The 23,217-nt window shown below is 29.1% G+C and overlaps 1 protein-coding gene across 1 annotated transcript; it reads right to left on the bottom strand.

Annotated features, from left to right (window-relative positions):
- Positions 1-1,781: 1,781 nt before the first annotated feature.
- On the bottom strand, positions 1,782-22,662 carry LOC107448346 (beta-1,3-glucosyltransferase). The gene is made up of 13 exons (XM_016063507.4): positions 22,516-22,662; positions 21,952-22,017; positions 18,731-18,828; positions 18,437-18,516; positions 15,666-15,771; positions 14,269-14,402; positions 11,880-11,931; positions 8,999-9,109; positions 8,003-8,072; positions 5,271-5,481; positions 4,203-4,325; positions 2,943-3,084; positions 1,782-2,181 (listed from the first exon to the last, which is right to left on the bottom strand). The coding sequence occupies exons 1-13, from the start codon at positions 22,547-22,549 to the stop codon at positions 2,041-2,043; spliced, it is 1,368 nt and encodes a 455-aa protein (XP_015918993.1). The 5' UTR covers positions 22,550-22,662; the 3' UTR covers positions 1,782-2,040.
- Positions 22,663-23,217: the final 555 nt, after the last annotated feature.

Here is a 23,217-nt window from a genome sequence, read left to right as displayed (position 1 = left end):
GTGTCGATAATAAATGTATTTTCGGTTGTTTTTTTATCGTTGTAAGAAACTATTCTTGATTTTTTTGTTCATTTCTTCTTTTACATTTTTCCCTTTTCTATAAAATTTTTTTTATGAACTTTGAATATTTTTCATTTTAAAAGAATGCTACATTTGATTTTTTTCTTTATAAATTCATTAGTATAAATTAGCAAAACCTTTTGCATTAAGTCTTGTTATTTTCAATATCCTCCAATAAAAAACGTTGGTGTTGAACAGTTTTTCAAGATATAAGAAGTTGCTTTTGGATAACAGGTAATCTTTCAAATTTACGAAAATCAAAAACATTTGATAATACAATGCAATTCTAATGTTCTTAAAGTGTTATTAAAAATTAATTTACTCTACCTTTTTCAGGTATTTATTGATATTTTATTTTATTCATAAATTACATATTAATTTTAATTATTACCTTATTTTTTGTTAAAAAAAATTAGTTATATACAGGATGCGACAAAAAACTCAGGCTAAGTTAATGCATTATTGAATAGAATTTCTTTTTGGCTACTACTTTAAATATAAAATATTTATAATATATCTCTTAGTTTATGAATTGCTATTTGGCTTTTTTAGAGCTTATTAAACAAGGAAAACGACAGTTTGAAATTGTTCGTTTGGTCAGTACACAATTGTTGTTTACTAAAGTTTGGATTCCTTGAAGCCTTCGGCAGGTATGGGATAGATTATAGGGTGACTACTTTCGGTCCATTAATAAGAATTTCAATAAGTGTTTGCACCTTTTCATTGCCCCAAAAGGTATTTCAAACCATTTAAATTTATTTATTAGTAAAAGTCTAGTCTTATTATTATACATTATATGTTGTTAATTTATTTAATTTTAATTAAGTTCTATTAAAAATTGTTAGTCCGTTTTTTTTGTGTGTGCCATGTCCTGCAATATGTCTTCAAACATTTTTAAAAGCATTATTTTATTTTTAGGTTATTAATCAAAAAACTCTGGTAATCAATCATAGTTCTGCTTAATGATAATAAATTAACTTTTAAATCACTTTATTGCTTGTACAATTTATTAAGGAAAAATACAATTGTGTAAAATTTAGTGTTGCGGCCCTTTACTTATTAAAAATTACAATTGACCACTTAAACATAATTAAATATTTTTTTAAGAGAAAAGTGTCCTTACATTTTAAAGTATAAATTATGTTATTAACATAACAATTATTACGGAAGAATAAAATGAAATTCATAACTTGCTTTACGATTTGATATAACGAAATAAAATGTAACGTAATTCCGTTACATTTATGTAATTCTTTATGCTCTCTATATGTAATTCATTATGGAATTCTTTTGCTCTCTTTGGCCAGATTTTTTTTTAAGTGGTAGTGAAATAGAAATTAATTGGATTAGAAGATTGATTCAAAGAAAAATTATCTTAATCCATCATTAATATTAACATATGTAACTTTAATAATTGATTGTTACTTAAATAGGTGCAATTAGTGTTAACTTTTTTTTAGAAAATGATTAAACAAATCTATATCAGATTTTGCCAGTCAATGCTTACGCCACAATTTGATAAATAAAAAATAACAAAAGTATTATTATTTTTTATTTATCAAAATGCAATTTTTCTTCATTTTTTAGATCCCCCACTTGTTAAATTTTCTAGTGTAATAGAGTTAAAAACACTAATTAGAACACCATCAATGTATGCAGATGTCAAATATAATTTATCTTAGTACTATTTTTTTTTTCACAAAAAAAAGAACATACTGAAATGAAAGGAAATGTACTGACAACTTGTTTATCAAAGACAAAAACACAGAATGTAACATTTCATAAATGGCACTTGGATTAAATACATATTAAGATATGAATTATATTTACATGCAAATTACACTATTTACAGTATTTAAACAGCAGTTAAATTGAAATATTTATGTATCACACTACTGTGAAGATGTAAGAAACGTATTTCGTTTATATACAATAAAAGACACAGCAACAATCAAGTTTGTGCCCACATTCAAAGATCGATTATAATTCTGAGTGCTCAAAGTGGCTTGCTTCTTTTAACCATGTTTTATAAACATCATAAGGATCCACTAACCAATGTTTGTGAAAAGAGATATGTTTCACACTTTTCAGGAAATTCATTGAGTAGTCGGATGGTCTACCCTATAAAGAGATTTTTTATGAATACATTATTTTTTAGGAGGAGAAAAAAATGTGAACAAAATTCTAAAAGAATAAACAAATTGTTCATTATATATTGCATAATATAAATGATACTCTCAGAATATTATGATTGATGATTTCACATGATGCTCCATGTTAGCTTAACATTGTAATGTGAGATGTCTTATTAAAGCCTCCTAGTGGAGCATTTTATTAGCATCGCTCACATTGCAGGTTGGAGAGCCAGGGGTTGGCCACCAGGACCCTTGATCCTGGTGGCCAACAAAGCAACTGGTGTGTATCTGCAGCAAGGTGCATTGATCCTGCTATAGCTGAAAACCCTCTTGTTGGTTGTGGTGTGGAAGTTTGGAGAAAGGGGTACCAGCTCAGGAGTTGGCCTCGTCATCTGATCTGGGGCATGATTATGTGGCATTCCTACCATAGCCATACAAAGATAGAGCCCTTAAAATGATGCCAACAAAGAATTCTTAATTTTTCTTACATGCGAATAATATTTATTATACTCTAAAACTTCATCTGCTTCAGCGAAATATTTTCTTGCTAGAATATTTAATTTTATTACAAAAATTATAGTAACAGTTTCAGTGTCTTTATTCCTCCATTAGATGTTCAAACTAGCAGGATGGTTGGAGTCATTACCCTCTTCGTCCCCCTATCTGCAAGGCCAGTGCAGGCAAAATAAATTAGAAAAAACATGTTAGCCATTCAAATGAAGTGGAAAATAAAAATAAGAATGATACCTGGTGAAAGAGTGGAGAATGAGTGATTGGAATGTTTAAATTCTTCAAACATAATCCAAGGATCATGTCGTCAGGTGAATTGATGGATGGGCAAAAACAGCTTCTCACCAAGAGTTTCACAGTCGGCATAGAGAAGACCATTCTAGATATGGAGGAAGAGAATTATATATTCTGTTTATATCAAATAAATAAGTTGGTTCCCACCATACAAAAAATGAAAAAAGGTTACTGTCTGAAAAATAAAATAAAAAGTTCCTCACTAAATTGCAAAAAGGTTACAAAAGTAAAGGTTATTAACCCACTGGCGGTTTAGCGAAATTGGGAAAATGTTTCTCCCCAATACATCACTTTTCTATCTAATAACGTGGGAAAACCGGTTTTGCAGTGAGGAGAAGACTGCTGGTTAAAATACGACTTTTTACGTGCAGAACCGTCAGTGGGTTAAAAAAAAATATTACCAAAAAATAAAGTTTTATTTTAAAAAAAAGGAAATTCGTTTTTTTTTAAAAAGTTTTTCTTAATATTTTGATCCAAGACTAATGCAAAGAAGACACAGTTGTCAATCCATAGCACCAAAATAATCAATGCGTTCTAGTTTAAATTTATAATATGTATTAAAGGATGAGAAAGTTAATGCAATTCATAGGATAAAGTTATCTATCCTGGTGTAGAGAGATACGCAGAAGAAAAATTTATCAATACTCTAATATTGATTGTTTAGGAAATTGTTTATGGTGATAGAGTGTTTGCCCCCCAATGACGTTATCCTGGTTTGAATCCCGGTGATGGCTGGTCGATACGAATTCTACTCCTGGCTCACTTCGTCCACAGCGTTGATATCAAATATCCTCTGTGGTAGAGGAATCATGGGTCAGAGTCCACTTGCAGTAGAGCTAACTGTGGAAGGTTTTCCGCTTCATGTAACGCAACTCGGGTTAGGTCCATCAAAAAGTTCTCTAGGAAGGCTAGTTTAGTTTGCCTTAATGCGTTATTCAGAATTTCCATTGCCTTCTGCACTATGTTTAAAATTACAAGGCTCAGGACTTGAACATTGATTGATAGCATTAATTCAAAATTGGGGCAGCTGTTCAGTGTTGGTAATAAAATAAAATTATTCTGATTGAACAAATTATCATGTGTTTTATCATTTAATTTGAGAGGATTAAATAAAGTTCATTAAGAGCATATTTAAATGTTTTCTTTCTCTCAGGGGGTGAAGAGTAGAGTCCCCTTAAAAAACAAACACGAAATATTATTTACCCACTGCCTCCAGTTAAGTAATCATATCCACTTTCATCGATGACACTGTATCCGTATCTCTCACCAATGGCAACAAATTGTTCCGGAATATAGCATGATAACAGTTTTCTTAATCTAGGAAAGCTGAAATTATACACATTTTAAAATAATCATGATTTCAAGAGTGGAGAGCAATAATATAAGCAATGTACATTTCAACCATAAGATTATCTCAACCTCTGTTTTAACCCAGAAACTGAATAATAACAATTAAAAAATTTTTTTAATAAATATAATAATGAAAGAAAGTTTGTATGTCTGTCTTATAATTAATTATAGCAAAACCATACTCGAAGAGGGGGGGGGGTAATTGTTTAAGGGCCTTTCAAGACTCCTTACAATATAAGTAGAATTTTAAAGTATTTTTTCAAAAGGAAATTGCACAGTATTTTCTTATATATCAATAAAAACGTTAATTTTGAATAAAGACTCCTTAAAAATTCCAAAAAATATGAAAACAAAACTTTTTTGCTAAATTTTGTGCTCGGGTCCATAATTAAAACACTAATTTAAATTATTAACATTGTACATTGTAGCATTTAAAATGCAGGCAATATAATGCATGCTGAATTACTTTTGTTGAATGAAAACTGATATCCATGACGGACATTTTGAAATTGAAATGTATCAAAAACTTAATAGAATGGTAATTATATCAGAGGTAGGAATTAAGAAAATTGAGTCTGAAGACCATGAGGCTATTAGATTGTTTAAAAGCAAAGTTAATAAAGTCAATTTAACTGAAAAATTGCAATGCAGTGAATGATGTGACAAAAATACAGATTAAAACATGAACCAAAAGTTAAAAACAAACAAACTTCTCATCGATTGCTGTTGTGGAAGACCACTAATATTTATTTCACAGTGGTCCCAGTAAAATTTCAGTGGTCAATGGAACCATCATTAATTTCATGCTCAGATTATATAAAAAAAAACTTGCATTTCAATATTAGTTTACTCTCCACTGTATAATATTTATTATTTTTCAAAGATGTAAACATGCATAAAAATTCAAAATTATTGTTTTACCTAAGTAAAGTATCGTCATCAGCAATAATAAGCCAGTCTGCTCTGATGTTATTATGGACGTAATATTTCATGATGGCTAAAGTTTTCTCACAATGTCCTGATTGAACATTTTGAACTGGTAATTTGATGGTGGGTATGGTTTCATTTTTAGCATCACTGAAGAAGTTGATATTCTGCACATCAGGGGCCCAAGTGTTCTTCACTACATGTACTAAATAAAATTATCAATTTTAGTTACGGTGTTTTCTCTAAACATTGTCAAGATCGTCTTGTGCGGCACTATTTCTACTAAAGGCTTCATTACAGGGTTGCAAAAAACCCACCTGCCCAATAAAACCCGCCCGGGTTTTACTGGGTATAACCCACTCTGAAAAACCTGGTAAAACCCACCCTAAAGTGGGTTTTTCTAAGATTGATTTCTTTTTTCATCCCCTGTTATATTAAAGAGCTATTCTATTGAAATATATATGTTATCTAGCCTAAAAAAAAAATTAACCTACAGTGAAGAAACTAATTGTGTTGGAGACTGGAGAGTCACCTTGCTGGCTAGATTTGACTGTATGGCCATTGATTTGCTTTCTATGCAAATAAAAAAATTTCCCCTAACATTTTTTAAGATTAAAATATGAATAAAAAGTAATCCTGTGTTAAAATAAGTTTCAAATGTGTGACGTTTGTGAGTACATATAACATTTTGTATCATGATATATGAAGAAACTTTTTTCAGACTTTCACATCAATTTATTTGTATTAATTATCTATATGAAGTCAATTTATAAATTAAACTTAATTATTAATATTAAAATAAGTTTTTTTAAAATAAGGTACTTATCCCTGCCCTCTCTTTTGAAAACCCTCCCATAAAAACATGAAAAACCCAGAAAAGCCCAATAGAACCCAGAAAAACCCAATAAAACCCAGAAAAACCCTGCCGGGTTGGGTTTTTCGACAAAAACCCGGGTTTTTTGCAACCCTGCTTCATTATCTCGAATTTTTAGGTCAAATTTTTGAATTGTGCTTTCATGATGTGTTTTGTACTTAACCCCTAACAATCAGTTAAAATTAACAATCAGTTAATTTTCAAGAAAATGGTCATAAAAGTGCCTTTTTTTCTGACATCCAAACATCTTGCGCTGACATCTAGTTTAAAATAAACTAACTATCTACAATTACCTAAAAAATATCCTGGCACTGCCATCTGGTGTGTAAAATGAGAAATAAAATGTTTTCCGGGCAAAAGAAATTAATTAGTTTTATTCATCGTTTAATAAGAACTTGCAATATAAAGCATGCAGTAATTTAGATTCTCTTAATTTTTTCCAACAAAATTATATTAATACAGTTTTTACAATCAGTAGTTTTAGAAAAGGTAGTATAATAGTATGCATTTGACAGTTTTTAAATTTTTTTTGATAATTATCTTTTTTTTGGGTGCAATTTATGTTATAAGAATTATTCAAATCAGCTTTCATAAGTTTAAAATATAATAAAATTAAATCTAAAAACTGACAATTGTGCAGTTTTAAATTACTGATTTAAAGCCACAAATCACAGATTTTTATTGCTTTAAAGTTTTGAGGAAAATTTGAAAGAAGTTCTAAAAATTCCTCCTCATCTAATAAAGTGACCTCTTTACCCCCCCCCCCTATTTTGAAAGATATTATACTGCAAAATAATGCTATATCATCAAACATTTTTGAAGTACAAAAGAACATCAAGACTATGAAAATCAAAAATTTGACCTAAAATCCAAGATGGCAAAGGTAGAGGCCTTTTAACAAACTTTTGATGATTTAGTGTCTATTGACAGTTCAATTCTTTAAGAAAAAAATTGAAAATTGCTTGTTTATTAGTTAAGAAGAAATAATGTTAAATAAATTTTAAAGCATTATAATTATTTTCAAAAAAGTTTAAAACTATCTGTTTTCAGATTTTTTTTATTAGTTTAAACTGTAAAAAATTTAATTTTTTTATAGTTTAAACTAATCAAAGAATTTTTAAGGTTAAAGAATTTTTTAAACATAATTAGTGAAAAACCAAAAGATTTATCAAAAATTAAAATTATTGAAATTTTTAAAACAAATAGTTGTAACAGATGTTAGATAAACAGATTACTGTTACTGACAATTCTAAAACTGGTCATTTTCCAGGTATGATATAAGAATTTTCCATGTTTTTGTAAAAAATTGCAACTTTCTCTGACTATTCCCTGCTTTTCAGAGTAAATATAAAATTCTCTGACAATTTCAGGTTTTACCTGTTCTCCCTGACTTGTGGGTGTCCTGTTTTAATTTGCATAACAAATACATAAAAAAAAAGCTTAAAGTATAGCATGAGCCACAATGGCTCAATGGTTAAAAGCACTAGATTGTTATTGTAATGAACTGTGGGTCTCTGGTGACGGCTCAAAGCTAACTCAGCTTCAGATCGATAGGTACAAGCTTTTCTGGAAGTAAAGACAGCTGTTAAGCAAGGTTTACCACATTGCCACCATCATGAAATTGAGGTGTCTTAACCTCCATGAACCATAATGAGCTGTTGTGGGAATGCCTTACTTAAAATATAACATCATATGCTTAATACTGAACATAGCAAATAAGGACCCTACAAAATATAAATTATGCTATACATAAGGAATTAAGGATTATACAAATATAATATATACAAGGACTTAAATTATATATAAGGATCTTACATTCGAAGAAGTGAGAAACCTTTAAGCTCTTAATTACCTCTATCTAGGTGAAATTTTTCACAGGTTTTGACAGCAACAAACAATTTATCTGATTTTACTGATTGTCCCTTAAAAAAATACAATCATTACTTAAAACACTGTACTCATATCTCCTGCAAGAAAGTTGTTAAAATTAGCTTTTCTTTTACAACAAAAAATTACAAAAATATGCAAAAAAGCACTTTGAAACTTTTGATCATATTAAATTTACTTATTTAAGTAAAAGTTACAAATAAAATGCAATAAAAAAACCATAAAATGACTTATTTTCAATTAAAACTCCACCTAAGATTTAAAATACAGTTATTTTTATTCAATAACAAAGTAAAAACAATATTTAATTATTCTCAGGGATAAAATAAATTATTTTTAACATAAAACATAACTGAAAGGGCAAGTTGAAAAAAGATAATTAATTAAAAAGAAAAAATAAATTAAACAATTCTAAATGGGGTTTTACAAAAATGAAACAATTGCAAACACCTCAAAAATAAAGAGTTTCCAATAAAAATTAAAATGTTAAAAACTTGACAGCATTTTTTAAAATTATTTTAATTAAAATTATATAAATCACCTGAAAACAAAAGCTTTCATGAATATAAAACTTTTTAATTTTCAAAACTCTTTCGTAAAGAATAATTTATAATTCTTTTCTTACTAGATTAATAGTTTACAATGAGAACTCAGTTATTACATTTATCCCCTCTAAATAAAAACATTCTACAGCATAAACAATATTATATAATATATTTAAATTTCCCCATGTCTGCATGAACTGCATACCGTGCAGCAGCAACATGAAGGAGAAAAATTTAAACAGGATCCGCTGAATCGAGTATTTTTGGGGTAAATTGCAAAGTTCGAAGCAAAATTAAGAACATTTTCATCCCACAAAGTAGCCGAATTGCAATATTTCATGCTGTGCATTACATAACATTACAATATTTTGTAAAAAAAAAGAAAAACAGGCATAAATATTAAGACTGACACTTACACAATTTGATGGCTCTTCAGTCCATGTTGCACAACCTGGTGCCTTCTTTAAACACAGTTGAGACTCATGCATCAGTTTAATGTGAGCTGTATCCCAAATATATTTAGCTAGCTGCAATAAGAATGAAAACAATTTTGAAACTTAAAACTTTCTTTATTGACAACAAGAAATACGTCAAAATTATTATCAATAATGTTAAAAAAAAAAAACCAAACTGAAAAACACTTTAAGTGCTCATAAGCATTGACAACAAAAATAACAATGGAATGAATATTATTCAATTACACGGGTGTCCAAAATTAACGTCACAAACATAAAATCTACGCAAACTAATAAAATGTGTTGTCAGGAAATTTTGAGAGGGGAAACATGACAGTGGGAGAAAGAATATAAAAACATAACACTAAAGAAAAGATTTTAACTGCGAATTAAGTAATGAAGTATATATCAAAAAGTGTTAAATCATGAATCAAAGATAAACTCTTCATGGCAGGAAAAGTCTATTAGCGATTGCGACCTCTATGTACTGCTATACAAGCATCACAACAAGCTCTTATACATTCACAGGGGTGATTGTGAGCCCAAGTCAAAATTCCGTAAAATTTCTTGAGTAAAAAAAAAAAAAAAAAACAGTTTAAATTGAAAAAAATTTAAACAAGGTTTTTTTCCCCTTTTTCTCAATCTTTCTTAGTTTACTTAAAATATATTTAAAATTTTACACATACTTATACCATTTACACATAGCTATGATAACCTGGAGAAGTAATTGAATTTACAAAAAATATGTCTTTTATTCTTGAGTTCATGATTATATTAACTATTTACTGATAAAAAATTAATATTAATCTTGAATATAAAGTATCTGGCTCTCCCTTACAAACAAATAAAATAAACTGTGTTTTTAAGTTTCACCTTTGAAAATTTGATTTCCGGTAACTTTTGTGATCAATGATTTTTTGAAACGTCTGGACTTTCGATCTCCGGAAACTTCCGGATCACGATTAGCGAAAAATCCGGAAATCCGGATTTTTTCCGGAGCCCAATCAGCCCTGCATTCAGGAGAGTGCAAAAAAATTCTTGTGGCAACAAAGACCATTTTTCCAAAAACGTAGAGGGTCCTGGGAGGGAATTCCGCTGTGAAACAGCTCTTTCTAGATCATATCAAATATGTTCAATAGGATCGAGACCTCAAGGGCCAACTCATGGAATGAATAGCTTCTCCTTCAAGAAAATCCTTAACAATGTGAGTTCAGTAAAGACGCATACTACTGCCCATAAAAAAGAAGTCTGAGCCATTAGTATCCCAGAACAACCTCACATGGGCTTTAAGAACCTCATCTCTGTAGCAATGAGTAGTGACAGGACCCACATCAAAATCATGCAGTATTATGCAACTGTTCAACATTTCTATTTTTCAGATAAAGAAATTGTCAATTCACCAAATTGTCAATTTCTTTTTCGTAAGATGGATGCTAGCAAGCTCAATGTTCTCTCCAAATGCAGATTAAACAGGAATCACTCAATGGGGTGATTTTCGATTCACCACTGAAAAGAACACGCCACATTTTTGTTGTATACAAGATAGATGCGTTTTGCTCCAGAACAACCGGGCTTTCCTGTAAGATGTAGTTAAAGGGACACAAATGACTGAATGCCAGGCATAAAGACCCTTTTCTGGGGGCGTAAATGCCCTATGCAAGGTTGTTCCAGACTACTTTTTTATGGAGGATAATGCACAGTCACACAGAGCTCACGTTGTTGATGATTTTCTTGAAGGATATTTGCTGTATGAATGGGCTCTCGAGACCTCTGAATCTTGATCCTATTACGCATGCTTGTGATGGTCTAGAAAAAGCTGATACATAGCGACACCTCCTCCTAATATCCACCAGGGGTTAAAAGTCGCCCTTTTGAAGGTATGAGCTTCGTTGCCACAAGAATTTTTGACTTCTTTATAAACAGTATGAGTACTCGTGGTGAGGCTTGCATAGTAGCACAAGGTATTCCCACTCCACATTAAACAGACTTTCCTCGAGATAAAGGCCTTATCATTGATTCATGATTTAACACTTATTTGATATAGCCTGTTTCTTAATTCACAATTAAAATCTTTCTTTATTATTAACTTCTTATATTCTTCCTCTTATTGTAATACATCAGTGTGACAATGAATAGTTCATTAATTTTTACAGATTTTATGTTTGTGACCTTAATTTTGGACTCAGTGTTTGTTATCTGTGTTTAAAAAAAAAAAACCCAACAGAGAAGCATTTTAAATAAGTGCTTTTATTGCATATAAAATTAAATAAATAAATGCTTTTAAAGAAGCAAAATTATATTGACTGAATGTTATTTTCTTAATACATTTACCGCATGTTTTCAAAAGAGCCAGGCAACAACATTTGGCTATTAAATATTTGATAGAACTCAATACTTGTCTATGATAGTTAAGAAAACTGATGTACCTTCAAAATAAAATTTTAATTTTATGCCTAATGGAAACATTTGAGTTATATTATGAAGTGATAAAACTTTTGTAATAAAAGTAATTAATTTTAGTTCTTTTGTAGAATTCCTTTAAACTAATAAAGCATTTTAAATGTTCATAAATTTAGGCTATAAAGTTATAAACCTCAGGTCGACTTTATTTTTAGTTTAACGTCGCCAATGCAATAGCCCATTGTGCAGCTTTAGTGTGATGCAAATAAAGTACTATGTATTACTTTTAGTTTAAATTTTTGTATTCAACAATATTTTAAATCACTTAGGTAATATGATTCGCGATATTACACTAATATCGATTGAAAATGATAATTAAGAAAAATTTTTAACTTCTGATAAATTTATAAGCAAAATTAAAGGAAATTACATAAATAAATACCTCATACATTGGATCAATGGAAAACGCACAATTTTCACACTTTTTCTTCAGTCTGAAAAAATCATCGAACATCATGCATCATAATACAATTTATATATACATATATATATATATATATATATATATATATATATATATATATATATATATATATATATTATATTATATAAAACGCTAATACGTACGTATGTATGTATCAATAAAACCGATGATATTTCTTTTCTCGCGCTGGCAACAGTTTTCATTTTTAATTGATTGGATTCGGCGCGCAAGAGCACGTAGTGAGCATCATATGGCTAATCCATGTTATATAAAACGCTAATACGTTTTAATTGATAGGCTTCAGCGCGCAAGAGCACGTAGTGAGCAAAATTAAGGTTTAGAATTGTTTCGGAGAAATTTGAATTGTTAACAATGACTTAAACAAAAAGTTTTATTTTAACTGATAAATACTATATTATAATTTTAACTTTTTCTATGACTATACTCATTTTCTTACTCTTTGTTTTTTATACATTTTATATTTTTGTGATAAAATAAAGAACTTATAGTTGTTCTGCTTCTGAACACTGATGAAAACGCAAAATGATGGGCTTCATCAACAATCAAAAATATATACATTTAGTTTACAAATTCCATATTAGGGTGGCGCCATTCAGAGAATTAAAAATACAAAATTATCTTTAGCGAAGCCGATGCTTTACATCCCGCGTTCAGTGGCAGACTACTATTTCATATTGTTTTACAACACATGGCTTTAGCCCTTTTGTGGGAAAGATTTTAAAACAAAACTTACAACAGTTACTTTTCTCAACAACTGAAATTTAGAATAGTGTGATTAAGAAAAATATGTGAACTGTTTGCAATTTCAAATTAATATTGAAATGTACAGGTTTAGAATTTTCTACAGTGAAAAGTTTTCGGAACTTCAGTGTTCAAAAAAGTATACAAAAGCTAGACGTTAAGAACGTATCCAATGAGCGAGTAAAGCGAGCATCGGATTGCGAAGCCATCCGAAATGAACTGCGAAAGCAGTTCCGGGGGTTGGCGAGCACCAGCGAGCAGGGGGCGAAGCCTCCTAGTATATATATATTTCTAAATATAAACTTAAAATTGAATAATTTTTGCAAGTAAGCTAGCGTAAAAAAAAAAAAAAAAAAGGCACACTGTGAGCTACCACTTTTGTTTTTTGTCTTATTATTCATATTTTGTACATAGAGAACTGATAATCTGAGACATTGGGCAGCCAAACACAACAAATAAACGGATTTACTTGTATGTTCTATCATGTCTTTTTCACTGGTTCTAAAAAATTTTTTTTATCACAGCTACAATGACTCAGGGGACAACATAGTGTTTACCTCCCAATGAGGCGCCTAAGATTCAAATCCCAGCGATGAATGGTCAATTTGGATTCTGCTCCCGACTTACATCCCTCACAATGCTGATGCAAAACATTCCCAAGAATAAGTGGATCACGGGGTAAGAATCCCTTTGCCGCCAAGTCAATTGCCAGAAGTTTTTGTGGTTTCTCTCTCTACGTAATGCTAATTAATTAAAAAAAAGACATTTATGAAGGCTAGTTTGTCTCAATGAATGATCAAAGAGTTCCATTATCTTACGGGTTGGGTTAAAAATTACCAGGCTACAAGTTGAACACTGATAGTGAACCTAAATACGTTCAATGTCAGTTATAAAATAAGATAAAGAATATTTATCAATGAAAAAAAGATTTTATAATCTTTTTAAATAAGAAGCAAAATTACTCTTGAACAAAAAGGATAATATATAATATTTAAACATTGTACTTGCTTCAAACTTTATCTCAGGACAAAATCACATATAATCAGGAGTTCCCAGTAACTTCAGAGCAAAAGAGTAAATAACCCTAAATTTAAATTATGGAAAATTTTCCTTAAAAGCAATAGAAATATCAAAATTTTTAAACTATTAAATTATGATACATAAAAGGGGCCGCGGTAGCCTGGTGGTTAGAGAATTGAATTTTGGTTCTCTATTAAGCAACATACATGCTTGTAAAATCTGTGGGGGAAAAAATCCTGTGGTCGGCTGCTGAGAAAAAATATGGGTACAGGGATTTGGAGAAAATTTCCTTCCCATTCAGACCTAAGTCTAAATTGAGGAAGTGGCTTCATGAGTATGTGGTGCTGCCATCTATCTGTGGGGTTCTGTGCTAAGACATACTTTCACCCTTGCCTTGCTCTCTTGTCAAACAAAAGGTGCAACCTCCTCATTTAAGTCACAAAAAGGCCAATTGCTGACGAGCTTGGCTACTATAAGCGTCATTATTGAATGAACAAACATGATACATAAAACTTTTTTGAAAACCAAAAATTGAAATCAATTGTGTGAGAAGAAGTGATCTTACTTGTCGATTAATGTGGAACTGAGAAAGAAACCGGTTGAAAAATGTGGATAAGAGAGGGCAGAATCTTCTACTGCTGCAAAATGATGAATAATAGTAGGGTTTTCATCAACTAAAGCATGTCCAACAAATACATCCTAAAACATAGTAAATGAAAAATGCATTTCGAACTATGGCAAAAAGTTTGTCTGTTGATTTTAATGCTTAGTTTTATTTTAAGTATTTTTCTATAGGCTGCTCATGCATGGTGGACAGAAACACTCAGAAATTTTTTTTTTTTTTAACTTTTCCATGCTGACTTTATTAAATTTTTTTGATTTTTGCAACTGGTTATATAATTTTTTAATTAATCAATTATAAATCTTATTCATAAACATAAAATACTATAATAAAAAGCATTTATATGCGCTATTTGAAATGAAAAATAAAAAAAAAATTGAAAATATTTTAAAAAGAATTGTTACTAGACCAATTTCCATGGGAAAAATATCATTTTTACAATCATTTTTAAATTGTGAGATACAAATATGTGCCAAAAAATATCACATTGAGGGCAAACATTAACATAAAGCTGTAATTATGAAAATTCAGGATGTTATTAGATTCTGCTTGAAAATAATATGACTGACTTATAAATGTACAATAAATTTTCTAAGTGGATGCATATAATAAAAATAAACAAAATAAGTAAATAAAATCTAAGACAAAACAAATCTGAACAAAATATAACCCTAAGAACACGAAGCAAATTACAATGATATATATATATATATATATATATATATATATATATATATATATATATCTATAAACATATGAACAGAAAACTAAAAAGATGATATTAACCACAAAAAGTAATATAATTTATAACTCAAATGTAATTTATAGCTAAAGTAAAGTATTAGAATAATATGATGGTTGTGATTGGAATTTTGAAAGCATATTTTATTTTTGAAAGCATAACTTTTTTACTTAACTTTTATTCATTTAACTTTTTTTTCAATTATTAAAAGAATACATTTTTTTTTAATTAAATTTTTTTAAAAAAATTTTCTTATAATTTATTTGCATAGATTCACAAGAGATTACATTTTGCCACATTGTAAACAAAGTTTGAAAAAAAATTAAAAAGAGAAAAGGTTACAACCCAGTATTTTGAAAAAGCTAAGTTAAACTAGATCAGTGACTGTTGCAGTATATGACAGAAAAAAAACTTCCTGTTTTCCCTTTTTATTTACTATTTAATATATTTTAAATAATATTAAAGGTAATTCAATTATCAAACCAAAAAGCTAGATGGGTTATACATTCCAGACAAAGACTGTAATATACTTTTATTAATCAAAAATAATAAAATTTTAAAATATAATTCAAATACAGTTTTACAAGATGATACATACCTCAGATTTATTATAGTTAGAGAGTAATTTAATCAAATTATCTAGGTGAATATTAGTATTTTCTTCCATGAATATAAACCAAGAATACTCTTGTAAACTTTGCAACCTATAAAAAAATACAAACATGAAAAATTTGGAAAACATAGTAGATAGAAAAAAAATCTACTAATATGAAACAAATTACATAATTTTTTTTAGACACATAAAAACTGAAATATCACAAAATTGAACTGTGAGATGCATGGGAGAATTTTCATCTTTTATGAATACAAACATAATGAAGACCCCAATGAATACAAAAACAACTGCTAGTGCCAGGATACAACTTCGGCAAAACATGTAATTTTTTTATCCTCTTCTACCATTGAGATTCGCTATATTACATATATTTTCTCGTTACCTTTAGGCTTGCACAGTTCTTAATTTTTTTATTTCTAAAAAATGGTGTCAATCTTGTCACTAAGAAGTTATAAGTTCCTTTTTACTAGCTTTTACTTTAACATTAAAATTTGACAGGATACATTTATTTGGAAATGTAAAGTAATGGGGAAAATATTACTAATTTAAAAAAAAAAACATTTGTTTTTTTAATTTTGCTCAGATTTTTAAAGATGTTTAAGGATTGAATAGACCCTGTTTTCTTTTGATGGCAAATTTTGATTGATTTTGTTTAATTTTGATGGCAAAAACAAGCCAACCCCCTCCCCCCTACACCAAATCTCTGAATATTAACTACAGTTAAGCACATCCAAAAAAGTGTAGTTTAGATATTCCCCTCTTCCTTGTAACCATTAGTCTTATTATCTTTGTAACCATTAGTGATATGATTGAAAAGGTTCATTGAAATGAAATGTAAAAAATGTTTTCCATTGGATCTGAAGTCTATAACTGTTAACATGACTCCAGAAGTACAACACATTGCCAATTTTACACATGTGACATACTGACAAAGACATTAGAAATTTTTAGCATACCATTCCGCAGCCTATTAGGGAGAAAGAATAAGGGGGGAAGGAAATAACACACATTAACTCTAGGGAGATTTTATCTTACAATTTTATAACCGCTGTTGAACATCCGACGTAATTCTGAGTTTATGATCGACGGCAAGGGGATTCTAACCCATGATACCATTGGGTATATTTTTTGCCAGCACTGTGGTTGGAGCGAGCCAGGAGCAGAACCTGGTTCAACAAATCGGGAGGGTTGTTGATATCCGGTATCCACTTATACTGTAAACATGCCGGCGTGATGACAGACCTGATGAAAAAAATCACGAAAGGAAATGTACACACCAATCAGCTAACTTATATAGATAACCTTGATGATGATGAATAATAACAAGAAAGACAATCATGATGACTCCGTATAACAATAGCAAAAGTAATAGAAAAGTAACTCCTTAAAAGAAATGTAATTTTCAAGCTATGATATCAAAAAACACATATAATAATTCTCCTTCATGGTGACAGACTACATATTCGCTTAAACAGAACAAAAAAAGAAACCCAAATGCAAATTAATGTTAGAATTTGGTTAGTAATGTCCATAGTTCAGTGCATCGATCAAACATAATTATAAAGTTTATAAATATAAAGGGTTTATAAATTAAAATTCATAGCATAATATCGAACATAATTATAAAGTTTATAAATATAAATGGTTTATAAATTGAAATTCATAGCATAATTATAAAGTTTATAAAATTAAAACATTCAATTAAAATAAAACTCTGGTTACAAAAAGATTCATTAAAATTAAGGAAAATTTTGCTGATTTGATTGAGTTTTTTTTTTTGAGAAAAAACATTAAGTACTAAGTTCAGAACTTATCTTATAAGACTTATTGCAATTTTAGGTAATAAAACATGTAATTTTTATTTCAATAATAATAGTGTTAAAATATTTTAAAAAGATAAATTGAAAAATGAAACTTGAGAAATGAAAGACATAAATAATGAAAAAAAAAAGTTCAGATATTTTTAAGACAGTCATACAATTAGGGTCGAGTGCGCTAAAGTAAGTATAAAATCCAGTTTTTTTATTTTTTTTTATTTTTAAAGCAGGCTCTAAAGTCAAAACTTTAAATTTATATTACCAAAATTTTTTATGCATCTTATATATATTGCATCCATATAGATCAACTATGAAGTATAACTTATCTATTTCATTTGATTATATACTTACAGTAATGCATTCAAAAGAACATGTTTTGATATACCCACTATACCAGTGTATATTTCATTAAAAAATTTATATAAGTATTGTTTTAGAAATAAAAATGCTTTTAAATAAAAGCATTTTTATTATATTTAAGAAACAAATGCCAAAAAATGCTTTTTTATATTATTAAATTAAAGAATTAATGTTAATGGCTAATAAAATTAGGTTTCACTTAGGTTTTCATCATTAGGTTTAGGATGCAGTACATTTTTCTGAAATCAACAAATCTTCATTAAAGAGCAAGAAAAGTGTTATAGTTTTAGGTATATTTGAAATATAAATCAGAGTTTAAAATTAATATCTATAGTGCTATTTTATTGTGTTATAATTGTACTTATAGCAGTCATGTTTTTTTTTTCAATTTAATTATTTTAAGGAAATTGTTTTTTTTTTCCAAGAAAAAATTGCTATATGAAGACAGAAACTTGTGCACCAAACTCCATGTATCCACTTTACCTAACCTGACCCTACACTTAAAAAAAAATTTAAAAATCTGTATTTATGTAAAAAATTATGAAAAAAAATTTAACAATATAAAAAGAAACTTACTTTTTAAATAATGGCAAAATGGTCCAATGCCCTGGAGCATTCAAAAAATCTTGATGAGTTTTAAAGACACGAATTTTTATCTGCAAAACCAATACATAATGTTGAGTTGTAAAGTAAAAATATTTCTCTGAAAAATAGGTCATAAAAATAAATATATTTCTTTGAAAAGTAGGTAATGAATATAAAAATATTTCTTTAAAAATAGGTCATAAAAATAAATATATTTCTTTGAAAAGTAGGTTATGAACATAAAAAATTTCTTTAAAAATCGGTCATAAAACGTAAAATACTAACATCGTTTGGAATTTTTTCAGCTTGCTTGAGAATATATTTCTTTTTAAAATCAGCCAATGCATTGTGGTGAGGATTAGACTGACTTCTTATAATTATTCCTATAAAAAATAAAAAGTTAAAACAAGGCTACTAAAAAGAAACTAACAACTTTGTATTTTGAACTTACTATAATACAATTAAACAGATTAAAAGCTTGATATTATGAATACCGCATATTCTGAAAAGTCCTATTTACAACAAATATGCAAGTCGAGAAGTCTGCTATTATAACAAATTTGCAAGTCACCATCAAAATGCTATTATTAAAGATACAGAAATTTCACGTTTTTAAACAAGTTAAAAATGAATTTACTATAACTACTTTACTAATTACTTACTTTACAATAATTTTTTGTAAAATAATAAAAAGAAGAAAAAAAAATCAATTTTTTTTCTTCGAATAATGTTAAACTTCAGTAGTGAAATGATAAACAGTCATTAACTAGTACAGTGGGTGATCGGTTAACGAACATAATCCGTTCCAAGACTATGTTCGCTATCCGAATTGTTCGTTAACCGATCATCGATTCACCATAGACTTCTATGTGAAATCGATTAATTCGTTCTGGAGACCCTAAAAATTAAATTTAAAAAAATTTATAATTTCTTATTAAGTTTTTAAAAAAATAATACATACATATAGTCTTGCATATTAATCAGTCCTTTTCATTTCCTGCTTATGGAGCATTGAAGAACACGTCCAATGTCGATTGCTTTTCTCTCTTTTTCAGGATTTTCCGGAAGTAATTAATAGCGTTGTCATTGTAAAAATCCCCAACCCTACTGACATCAGCTTAGTTTGGGTGCCATTCTAAGACCATTGCTCTGATATTTTCCCACTTTTTCAAAAGATCTTTAACGGCAGATGTCGGCATTGGTATCCTCTTTCGTCTTCCTTTTGTTCGGAAGGAGACACATTTCGCTGTGTTTCTTGGTGTTCTTTATTCAAAATTTCTTGGAGTTCTTCTGTCGTCAGTTAATCTTCATGTCCCATTATGAGCTCTTCTATGTCATCCTCATTCACCTCCAATTCCAGATCTCCAGCAGTTGTCAAAATTTCAGGGGTGTCTCCCTGATCACCTCTGTCACCTTGAACGAAGGATGGACACAGCTTCCGCCAAGCAGAAATCAACTGTCGCTGTGTGACTTCTGACCACGCCTTTTGAATGATACGAATAGCTTCAAGAATGTCAAATTTTTATTTCCAAAAGTTTTTTGAAGTCACTGTTGAGGAGAATTGGCTTGCTTCAAAACACCGACGAAACAGCGCGCGAGTGTACAATTTCTTGAAAGCCGCAATAATTTCCTGATCCATCGGCTGAATCAGCGAAGTCGTATTCGGAGGTAAAAACTGAACTGTCAGCCACGGAAAGTCTGTCAACAAATTATCTTCAAGATCCTTTGGATGTCCTGGTGCATTGTTCAATAGCAGCAGTGCTTTCAACAGCAAGTCATTGGTATCAAGGTAGTCCTTGATGCTCGGAGCACAAACTTCAAATAGCCATTCTTTGAAAAGATACTGCAAGACCCATGCCCTCTGATTCGATCTCCACATTACTGGCAGTTTGTTCTTAATTATAGAATTTTTTTTAATGCTCTGGGATTCTCAGAGTGGTAAATGAGAAGTGTTTCAAGCTTTATAATAATAATTATTGAATGACCTTTAAATTTAAATTCATTGTTAATTCAAGTTTCATTTAGTAATTATCAATACTAAGCATGCTTTAAACATTTCTCCTTTCAGTGATCTTATTTTGTATTCAAAATGATAACAAACGCTTAATAATACTTTTTTTCAGGCCGAGAAGTGTTCGTTAGAATTCGTTTTGTTCATTATCCGAATATGTGTTCGTTGTCCGAACACAAAAAATCTTTCTTGAAAGTGTTCGTTATCCGAACACAAAAATCTTTCGTGAAAGTGTTCATTAACCGATATGTTCGTTAACCGATCACCGACTGTATTAACAGGGGTCTGTCTAGGTTTTTCTGAGAGGTACCTATTTCGTGAAAATTTCGACATAATTTGTGAAAATTATAAATTATATTAAAAAATCAACACAAAAACATGGTACAAATATGGATTTATCATATCTTATGGGATACAAAAATAAAACTTTAAGAAAAAGTTTTGTGAAACTACCGTTTTTCCCAAAGTTGAATTTGTGAAGGTACCGCTAAACGGTAGTAAATTTGACCTGGACAGACCCCTGATTAAGGACTTTTTTTTTGTTTTTATTTTATTCATTAAAATGGATATTTTGGAACTAGTTCCCAAATTTTCATTCTTAAGGTTTTAAACAAAAAAAAATTTTCAAAGCTACAATAATATTTTTTATTGAGAATGGCAAGACATAAAAAACTTAAAGCATTACAAAAAAATATTAATTCATGAGAAATAATGAATGAATTGGTAGACAAATAATTTTCCATAGGCTAACATGGGAGAAGTAAAATCTAGGCAGAAGTTCCAGGATAACCTTAATACATGCAAAATCATTTTTAAATTGTCACTAGTTTAAATGCTCCTTATAGCACAGCATAATAATAAGCACTATCTATGTTGTTAATAACTTAGTTTTCTCAGCTAAAGTTACTTATAATTAATTGAAAGATGTCTAAACAAATATTATGAACATTTCTAAAAAATTTTAATTTACTTATTCAAAGTTTCTTAAAATTTTAATTCGCTTAATAAACTTATAAAAAAAGCTAAGACAAATAAGACAATTTTATTAAACAAAACTCCTAACTAAAACAACTGAACAAAACTAATCTAACTTGATCTGATCAAACTGAAACAAAACTTTTCCTAAACTAGTTTGTTTAAAAGATTTCATAATTTTATTTTTATTTTGTCATTTAAAACTACATAGTTAAAAATATATAAAAATTTTTATAGTTTACACTTCATAAATTTTTGATCATTATTAAATAAAACAATTATCTAAAATTGTTTTTTCTTTTTACATGTAATTAACTATTTTTAAATAACAAATTTTATAATTTTGTTTTTTTTCCTTTCAAATTTTATTTTCTTACCATAGAATTAGTATTAGTTTATTTATAAAGCAATTAAAATTATTCTAAACTTTTAATATGGAAAAATCAATCCAGTTTATGACTAAAATCATCCCATAAAAATGTTATTACTGGAGGTTTGTGATTATGGAATAGATTATTACCTATTGTCAATTCATTTGCAGGATGATTTTTCGAGCACTCTGTTAGCAAAATCAAATCAGTTAAACCTGAAATATACAACATTCCATTTTAATATTGTTTGGGCAATGACAAATATAAAGACAATTCTGAAGAAATAATTTAAAAGAAACTAAAGAACATTTCAATATTATGCAGCGATTTTATAAATAACAAAATAAATTCTAAGGAAAGCTATCTTTTAAAATCTTCTTGAGTTAACATTTATATAAAGTTATCAATGTTGTCATCTCAGACACAAACGAAAACTTTCAATTGATATTAAAAGTAAAAAAGGCTGCTTCATACTTTATAACCGCAGACTGATTCAGTTATTTTATATTATACTATGTTCAAAGAAAGAAAATATAAATTTAAAGTGATATTTTTTTTTCTTTTGCTTAAAACTATAATTTCTATTTCAATAATTAGTTCATTTATTTTAACATATATTTTTAGATCAGAGTATGTTTACACATTAATTTAATGTTTATGACGGTAAAAATGATTTGTTATAAAATTTTTACAGATAGATAAGAGTAACATACAGAATATTGAAAGGGAAACCACCCAAATTATCATATTGTGGCCGAAGAAACAAACTTTCAAACTTGCTGCAATGTTTACTTTTATTTTGAACTGTTTTGATTCCCCATTGAGTAATTATGTAACGTTTCCGACTATTTGTTTCTGTCAAACCACGGGCATCAAAATTAGAGAAAAAACAACTCCATGGATAGTGTTTTCTACACCAGGGAACGCTGTAATCTCCATACGGCCTATGCTTCCAGGTGACTGTGTTTCCAATGTATTTTAAAGTCAATTGGCTCACAACGTGATCATTGAGTTCTGAGATTCTTGCAAACTTGGTATTTGATTACTTATTACTTGTGTTTACAATACTTGTGCTTACAATGCTAAGGGTGCTAACACTAACGTAAGATGATGCACAGCTTAAAACTAGAACAAACATTAAGAAACAAATGGAAAGAGGCCAAATCAGAACTGCCAAAAAAGCGAGTTATTCAAAATCTAGCAACCATGTCACCCTTTTTAACAATATATATCTATAAATAACTAAAGCAAATTTTCACTTCAAACTCACCAGGATTACTTAATAGCATTAATATCTGATGAAATACAGTAGATTTGAACTCAGAAATTATCTAATTTACTTTTTTTATTGAAAAAAAAAATATCAGTAAAAAAATATCACCTTGCAGAATAAGCTGTAGTAAGTAGTTGCAAAC

The sequence above is a fragment of the Parasteatoda tepidariorum genome, chromosome 4 (assembly GCF_982258835.1).
Source record: "Parasteatoda tepidariorum strain Cologne lab strain chromosome 4, Ptep-v5.0, whole genome shotgun sequence".
NCBI lineage: Eukaryota > Metazoa > Arthropoda > Arachnida > Araneae > Theridiidae > Parasteatoda > Parasteatoda tepidariorum.
This window is presented reverse-complemented; position numbering and strand designations above follow the sequence as displayed.